General features: G+C 37.4%; 1 protein-coding gene across 2 annotated transcripts; it reads left to right on the forward strand.

The window, feature by feature from the left end:
- LOC109843200 lies at positions 2733-5721 on the forward strand. 2 transcript variants are annotated; one of them, XM_020412136.1, is made up of 3 exons: positions 2733-2763; positions 3847-4300; positions 5693-5721. In XM_020412136.1, the coding sequence occupies exons 1-3, from the start codon at positions 2758-2760 to the stop codon at positions 5701-5703; spliced, it is 471 nt and encodes a 156-aa protein (XP_020267725.1). In that variant the 5' UTR covers positions 2733-2757; the 3' UTR covers positions 5704-5721. The 2 variants fall into 2 exon arrangements, with proteins under 2 accessions (XP_020267725.1, XP_020267724.1); XM_020412135.1 differs by lacking the exon at positions 5693-5721 and having other exon boundaries at positions 3847-4672.

Raw genomic sequence — 9503 nt, forward strand, 5'->3', positions numbered from 1 at the left:
GTTTGATCAAAAACTTGATCAATTCCGAGTCTATTAATAAAAAAACATAATCAATTCTAAGAGCTTAAGATTGATTAAATAAAAGTGTTGATATATCTATTATTTCTTTTTTGTAGGAGAAAAACTTTACCAGAAGAAAGGACGCCAAGGAAGTGACTTTAAAAAAAAGTTACCACCGGATGGTTTTCGAACAATTGTGAGATGGGGACATAATGGGATTCCAACTGGACAGTGGGCTAATAACTTCAGCTCATACCTTGGATGTTTGATACGGAGGAGTGATAATGTGAATCCCTATTACGAGGCTTGGGAGCAGCCATTTCATGTCCTGGAGAGTATATATCGAGATTGTTGGGTAAATTCTTATATTTAGCACAATTATTTTTTAATTCTGTCAATTGTCCATGCTTAACTATATTTTATTTTTTAGAGATATTTCAATATCGAAGACAATCCCGTAGGGTGGGAATTTTTATTTGGAAACCAGGGAAAGTTCAAGCATTCTCTTCGGGAGTAGAGACATGAGATAAAGAAGAAATGCTTTGATTGTTTCACTCACAACTGGGAGAGGATATACAAGCGAGATAAGAGGGTTAAGCCTAAGAACTTAGCTGCACTTATAATATTGTGGGGCCAAGAGGAGCACCAGGTAAATATGTATAGTAGTTAATTATAAAATAATATGACATATTATGGAAGGTTGGAAGATGTGGTGGAGATATTCTACGGCTATGGTGGTCCAAATGAACATAAATACATGATGTTCATGATTCGTTGGTGTTTTACAAAGACTCAAAAGGATCCCTTTGGATTTACAATTGTCAATCTCGATAAAGAAAGTGGTAGTGATGAAAAATTCATGTTTGCATCTCAGGTGGGACAATGTTTCTATGTGAAAGATCCTACAGTTAAAGACGAGTGGGTTGTCTTGTACAAGGATTCTAGGGCTTATATTCAACCTTCCACGAATGAAGATGATGACGAGAGCTATATAAACAACTTCAATGAGCCAAATACAGCGATCGATGAATTCTCGTACCCTCAAAACGTAGTGTTTGAAACGGATGCTCCAACAACTCGGACAGACATTCCAAATATTATCACAGACATTAATAGGAGCTAAACAGCAATTATTTGTAATCGGGTCTTTATGTAACTTTTTTTAGTTTGCAAATTGTATAATAAAAACTTTAATATCACTACAATGTATCTCAATTACCTTTTGGACGATATAAATATGTAATATCTTATTTTGTATATTCAGCTTGCAAATGCCTACAAACTTGATGTGAAATGACAAATTTAGTAACGCAACAATACATATTGTTTTTATTTTCGCCAAGCTAATTTGCATCTATGTTATATTAATTTGTATGTTTATTCAACTTGCAGATGTCTAAAAATATTAACAGGAGGTTATTCGAAGCTAACCCCAGTCAAGACCAATCCACCGAGGAAGAGCCTCCGAGTTCAGGAGAGATGTCAGGTATAACTTAGTTTAACTTATGTATTTTTATTCATGATATATGCACAATGATAATTTATTTCTTTTATTTTTATAGGTGAGGGTGAGGAAGAGCCGACTCACATACCATTATATGCAGATCCTCCAGTTATACTTCGAGCATACATTCCTGGGATTGAGCGCGGGCCCTTACCAGCATGTGCAGAGGGGTACAGACTCAAGAGTCTATTAATAAAAAAACATAATCAATTCTAAGAGCTTAAGATTGATTAAATAAAAGTGTTGATATATCTTTTTTTTTGTAGGAGAAAAACTTTACCAGAAAAAAGGACGCCAAGGAAGTGACTTCAAAAAAAAGTTACCGCCGGATGGTTTTCGAGCAATTGTGAGATGGGGACATAATGGGATTCCAACCGGACAGTGGGCTAATAACTTCAGCTCATACCTTGGATGTTTGATACGGAGGAGTGATAATGTGAATCCCTATTACGAGGCTTGGGAGCAGCCATTTCATGTCCTGGAGAGTATATATCGAGATTGTTGGGTAAATTCTTATATTTAGCACAATTATTTTTTAATTCTGTCAATTGTCCATGCTTAACTATATTTTATTTTTTAGAGATATTTCAATATCGAAGACAATCCCGTAGGGTGGGAATTTTTATTTGGAAACCAGGGAAAGTTCAAGCATTCTCTTCGGGAGTAGAGACATGAGAGGAAAGTTCAAGCATTCTCTTCGGGAGTGGAGACATGAGATAAAGAAGAAATGCTTTGATTGTTTCACTCACAACTGGGAGAGGATATACAAGCGAGATAAGAGGGTTGAGCCTGAGCACTTAGCTGCACTTATAATATTGTGGGGCCAAGAGGAGCACCAGGTAAATATGTATAGTAGTTAATTATCATCAAGTTATTTATCTGAAACTAGTGATATATTCCATTGTATATTATACCATGCACTAAAATTCTCTTTGTTCATGTTGAAGGAAAAATGTAGGAGAAATAAACTTAATCGATGGAAAAAAGATTATGATCATCATACGGGGACTACTTCATTTGCCCAGATTGAGGATCAATTCTGTAGGACAACGGTATAAAGTCTTTTAATATTCTATATATATTCTCTCCGCTTCTTAGAATATTTGATAAATAAAACTAATAAATATATTTTTAAATCTCAGAACGCTCCCTTTATCCCACTACCAGAACTGCACAGGAGAACGATGGTTCAATTTAAGAAGGGGTACGATGACGATGAGACTAAGAAGCAAAAGCTAGAATTGGCCAAGAAAATGCAGGTTAACTAATTATCTTAGCTCTTATTAGCTTGTTATCATGTTGGGAATTTATTGTTTGTACTCTTCTTTTGGTCATCTTATTAGCCGAGTTACTATGACCCATTCGTAGGAGGGGCTTGCTTGTTAGGATATAAAAAGCTGTTTATTTTCATTTTTGCACTAGAGGATGTAGTAGAAACTGCTATAAGATATTGATTTGTATAAATCTAAGTTTAGATAATGTCAAGCATTTTCTCAAGTTGAAGAGCAAAGTCATGTCCCTTTTGCAAAGTCTTAAAACTGTATGATAGGCCAAAAAAGTAGCAGTCATGTAATCATTATATGTTCTATATAATTATTTATTAGAGATAATAGCTTCAACTCTTGAATGCATGTAGATGTGTATGTATGCATCTATATGAAATCTCTGTTTATTATAAGAATTAAACACACTGACACACGTATGCATACATACGCGCACATCACACACACACATCACACACACACACACATATGCATACATGTGTATAAGTATGTAAGTGTGTGTGCATTCTAAAATCATGTATTCAAATAACAGTTTGCATTCTAAAATCATGTAAGTGTGTGTGCATTCTCCACCGTAGCCTTTTTATTCTTTCATCACATTTGTCATCTCTTTTTGCATGTTTTAATGATTTCATGCTTGATCTTTTGATGACAATGACTATTAGCAAAGATTCGATATTAATACCTCGTTATTATGAAAAAAAACTGCTCCCAACTAAATTTAATGGCTAAATTATCGAATTGGTATATAATTATTAGATGATATACCAAAAAAAAACACAATGTGCTTTTAATGCGCTTATCAGACTCTTAAGAGAGTATTGCATATTTACTTTCAGATAGCTATAAATATGAGGGGCTTGCTTGTTAGGATATAACAATGCATAAGATATAACAATGCATAAGAAACAACTATTTATTAGCACTCGTTATCCCTTCTTCACATGTACTTTTATGTTGCACAAAACACCCTTCACATGTACTTTTATTTTACTTGTTCAGGTAAATATCTTTTATTTTTGAAAGGCTAATTCTTAAATTTATTTTTTGGACTTCTAGGAAGCTCTGGAAAACACGTATTCTGAGGTTGTTACACAGAGCCAAGAGCCCCTGACTAGAGAGCAGAATTATAATGTGAGCCATCTAGTTTGTGGACTTCCTAAAAAAGGGAGGACCAGGTGGATGGGAGTTGGAGCTCAGAGGGTGTCTACACAATTCCAGCCTCCGCCGATTTCCACACCCTCGACTATGCCATCGGGGCCCTCTTACATGCCGCAGGAGGATTGCACTCAGCAGGCGATGCAGCTTGTTTCCTCTGTGATGAGTATGTTAGATGGTCAGATTCCCGAGGAGATGTGGGAGGATATTCAAGAGGAGCTTATGCGAGTGATCCAGCCTACTGCTACTTTTGCGATGGTTTCTAGGCAAATAATGAAATCTTGTAGAAGGCGGGTTCCTACTCGGGTGCAAAGCCAGATTATGAACTTCTTGGCCACTCAAAAGGCATTTACTGGTAGTGGAGAGAGTAGCAGACATGTATACTTATTATATATGTAAAACATGATTACACACAATATTATGTGATTCTAAATTTAAATTATTTTGTTGTTAGATTGGAGATGATACTATTGGGAGCACGAGTCGTAGGGATGGATCCGCAAGTGGCAACGCGGACGATGACATGGATAGGGCGGATGACCTATCTTAGTGAGTTATATCCTAAACTCGTGTTTGTATATTGTGGACATCTTTATAGTTGAGATTATGATACTCGTGTTTGTATATTGTGGACATCTTTATAGTTGAGATTATGATACTCGTGTTTGTATATTGTGGATTTAGAACTTATGATATGTGTGTATTGTTTGTTGTGAAAATTATTATTGTGGATTGTTTGTTGTGATACTCGTGTGTATTGTTTGTTGTGAAAATTATTATTGTGGATTGTTTGTTGTGATACTCGTGTGTATTGTTTGTTGTGAAAATTATTATTGTGGATTGTTTGTTGTGATACTCGTGTGTATTGTTTGTTGTGAAAATTATTATTGTGGATTTGGAACTTATCGTGAAAAGTGAATGTATATATTTAGATTGTTTGTGAAAATTGATTGGATGAGAGGTTTAATTGGGGAAATTTGGATTGTATTCATTGCGAGATGTTTTGGAATGCGTGTGAAATGTCGTTTGGAGATTTGTATGTACAGGGAATATATATATGTACAGGGAACTGAGTATATATCACCAGATTTTTTTAGCTGCTGATACTTATCGCTGACGGGCTTCCCGTCAGCGATAGGTATCGCTGACGGGAAGCCCGTCAGCGATGTACATAACATAGCTGACGAGTTCCCCGTCAGCGATACTTATCGCTGACGGGAAGCCCGTCAGCGATATTACAAACATCGCTGACGGGTCCCCGTCAGCGATAAGTATCGCTGACGGGGATCCCGTCAGCATCCATGTTTTCACCGACGACAATCTGTCGTCAGCGATAGTTGTCACTGACGGTATCCCCGTCAGCGATAGAGAAACATCGCTGACGGGAGGGCCCTCTTACATGCCGCAGGAGGATTGCACTCAGCAGGCGATGCATCTTGTTTCCTCTGTGATGAATATGTTAGATGGTCAGATTCCCGAGGAGATGTGGGAGGATATTCAAGAGGAGCTTATGCGAGTGATCCAGCCTACTGCTACTTTTGAGATGGTTTCTATGCAAATAATGAAATCTTGTAGAAGGCGGGTTCCTACTCGGGTGCAAAGCCAGATTATGAACTTTTTGGCCACTCAAAAGGTATTTACTGGTAGTGGAGAGAGTAGCAAACAAGTATACTTATTATATATGTAAAACATGATTACACACAATATTATGTGATTCTAAATTAAATTTAAATTATTTTATTGTTAGAGTGGAGATGATGCTATTGGGAGCACGAGTCATAGGGATGGAGCCGCCAGTGGCAACACAGACGATGACATGGATAGGGCGGATGACATATCTTAGTGAGTTATATCCTAAACTCGTGTTTGTATATTGGACATCTTTATATTAGAGATTATGATATGCGTGTATGTTTTGTTGTGGAAATTTTTATGGATTTAGAACTTATGATATGCGTGTATGGTTTGTTGTGGAAATTTTTGTGGATTTAGAACTTATCATGAAAATTGAATGTACATATTTCGAATGTTTGTGAAAATTGATTGGATGAGAGATGTTTGTGAAATTTGGATTGTATATATTTCGAGATGTTTGGGAATGTGCAAGAAATGTCATTTGGAGATTTGTATGTACAGGGAATATATGTACAGGGAACTGGTTATAATAAACAGCAGAATTTTTTTTAGCTGCTAATGTCTATCGCTGATGGGATTCCCGTCAGTGATACTTATCGCTGACGGGGATCCCGTCACCGATGTATATAACATCGCTGACGGGACTCACGTCAGCAATACTTATCGCTGACGGGATTCCTGTCGGCGATGTTATATACATCGCTGACGTAATCCCCGTCAGCGATAAGTATCGCTGACAGGAATCCCATTAGCGATGTATTTAACATCGCTGACGGTATCCCCGTTAGCAATGTTTCATTTTGACTGACGGCGTTTGCCGTCAATATTGTTGCCGTCAGTAATATACATTACTGACGGCTCCCCGTCAGGGATGTTTCATCCCTGACGGGACTTTTCCTGACGACGTATCCTTGACGGGACGCCGTCAAGGATACGTATCCCTGACGGGAAATTTGACATCCCTGACGGGAAAGCCCGTCAAAGATACCGATTTTTTCACTAGTGATAGTTTGTGTTTATCTTTTTGAAAGCTTTTTTAATTTGTTTTTCACAATCATCTTGATCATGACCACTATTTGTTCTTGCTGCGTTAATGGTGAGTCCTCATCCTCATTGGAATTTGAACTATTTGTCTTGTCGTGTGAGTCACACCTCCACTAGCCGTTGTTCAAAGTTGATCGATGTGAGGCTCCACAGTGGGTGCCAACTATTTATGCTAGGACCAACTTGCAGGTAGATTGAGTCAGTAAGATTAAACTCATTGAAGAGGCCCCTTGGCCAACTTAGATGGTTAAAGTGGATTCTAGTGTTGATATCTACTTGAGGTTGCTGAGTAGGCCTAGGACACACAAAAAAAGCATCAGATTTGACGATGGTAGACTATCCACCAACACCCCTCCAATGCCGAAGTCAGATTCATGTAGAAAGAGATCAAAATAATTTTCACTCATTGTACCCTAACCATAGCCGAAACATGTGACCAGACGAGCTGCCAGTGCATATTCTGTATTGGAAATTCCCGAAACATACACCAAATTAAGGCAATCATTTCTATTCTTCTTTGTTAATTAACTTAATCATTATGGTGGGCTGCTTCAATCTACTAACTCTTTTATTATCCTCATCAATTGCTGGGAAACAATTAAAGATATATACTTAACCATAAAACCTAGCTAAACACGTGGGTTAGAGTCTACTTATATCATAATATTAGACATTTTACCTTATTAAACCTTGTCAACATGATTCGCTAGACCCTTGCGCCATGTCACTGACTCCTACACACCTGGCACGCAAACCAGGAAAAGTCAAAGCAATTTTAGTAGGTGTTGCCAAAGGGGATTTGAAACAGATATAAAGATATTTAACGAAACGAAATGCAAATATTAAATAAAGTTGAACACATAATAAAGGTCATGTATAAAAGAAGGGTAGTACGATCAATGATATTCTAACATTTCTGAAGGGTCATTCTAGCTAGTCCAACTTATAAGGTAAATTAGCAATTAACAGACAACTTAATTAAGTCATTATCATCACGAAACAATTCAACTTCTTCTACAATAAAGCCTAATATATTTGGAATACGGGGCGACGCTTTAACGCTTAACATGGAACAATCAATGAATATGTGATCGACCTGGGTATTAAGTCGCTAGAGTAGTATTCCGTACATTCACCCCCCCCCCCCCCCCCTCCACCCACATTTACCCACATGAAGAGAATCAGCACTTTTTTTTATCGATTATGTGGGCGTGCCACGATGTTATCCACCAATCCTAGTCTTCCGGCCGAAATATGGTAGACAAGCAACCGCAGGGGAGATCTCCCACAGTTAGTCGTTAGGTGGATCAATCTCTATCTATCGTTAATTAACCAGTCTCATATATATGTCGTTATAAACTTCTCTGTCGATCAACTTTCACTGATTAACCCACAGGGCGCGAGGTCAATTATCAACTATAGCTAGTATCTAAGGGTTCACATTCATGCGTATTCTAATTTACAGTTCCCACATACAAGTATAGTCAAACTAGCATAAGGTTACACTAACCTCACTCCACATAGGATTTAACATAGCTAACTCTACTCCAACTAGAGTTAGGTTTACCATCTCATGAAAATCTGGGCCTCACGTAAACAATTAATTGAGGCTCCTTAGCCAACTTGGAATACATTCTCTAGATCAGGTAAAATAGCTAAAAAGGGGTCTCTCAGAGTCAAATTCTATGCAACCGGGTCGAACGGTGGTGTAGGGGGTCGCGCGGTCTAACCTGTCTACGTCACTGTCAGTTTACTGAAGCGCCATGAACTATGTGTGACCAATTGGTGCCCGCCGTTCTGGTGGCAGGGCGGGCTGGCGGTCTTTAAGCGGCACTTTTTCAGAGTTGGCTACTTCGGAGGGCTACTTGAGCCTCCATTTCAAATGTTGAACCTCCTAACTTGGGGGGGGGGGTAGGATATAAAAACATAAACAAGATCATGGATCTAGGGTTTCTTTCCTAGCTATGATCAACTACCTAAAAACCTGATCGAAATAGGATTTCTTCAAAACCATCTATTTATTCAAAAATCATCAAAGAACAATATGTATGAATTCTAAATGCAAGGTCTCAAAATTATGAATCTTAAATGTAAAGTCAAAGATGATAAGAATAGACAATCGAGATCAAACTTGAAAAGGCGATGAAACCGAAAATGATAAGCAGGAGAGATGATACCTACCTTTTTTTGACAAATTTCACAATAAACTCTAGCAATGAGGATTATCTCTTCTAGATGAAATGATCTACATGATGGTACGATCACAAAGATTATATTTTTATTTGTTTTCATGAATTAATTAGGGTTTTAGAGATTATTTGATTATTTTAAATGTTGGATCTTCATATCATCCAACGGGTTGCTCCTATTATGGCTAAAACCGTTCTGGTGCGCGGGCTGCGGTCTTAATTTAACGGCTTTTTCAATCGAAATAGGATTTCTTCAAAACCATCTATTTATTCAAAAATCATCAAAGAACAATATGTATGAATTCTAAATGCAAGGTCTCAAAATTATGAATCTTAAATGTAAAGTCAAAGATGATAAGAATAGACAATCGAGATCAAACTTGAAAAGGCGATGAAACCGAAAATGATAAGCAGGAGAGATGATACCTACCTTTTTTTGACAAATTTCACAATAAACTCTAGCAATGAGGATTATCTCTTTTAGATGAAAAGATCTACATGATGGTACGATCACAAAGATTATATTTTTATTTGTTTTCATGAATTAATTAGGGTTTTAGAGATTATTTGATTATTTTAAATGTTGGATCTTCATATCATCCAACGGGTTGCTCCTATTATGGCTAAAACCGTTTTGGTGCGCGGGCTGCGGTCTTAATTTAACGGCCTTTTCAGCAGTTTTGGGCTACT

The sequence above is a fragment of the Asparagus officinalis genome, chromosome 5 (genome assembly GCF_001876935.1).
Source record: "Asparagus officinalis chromosome 5, Aspof.V1, whole genome shotgun sequence".
NCBI classification, from domain to species: Eukaryota; Viridiplantae; Streptophyta; class Magnoliopsida; order Asparagales; family Asparagaceae; genus Asparagus; species Asparagus officinalis.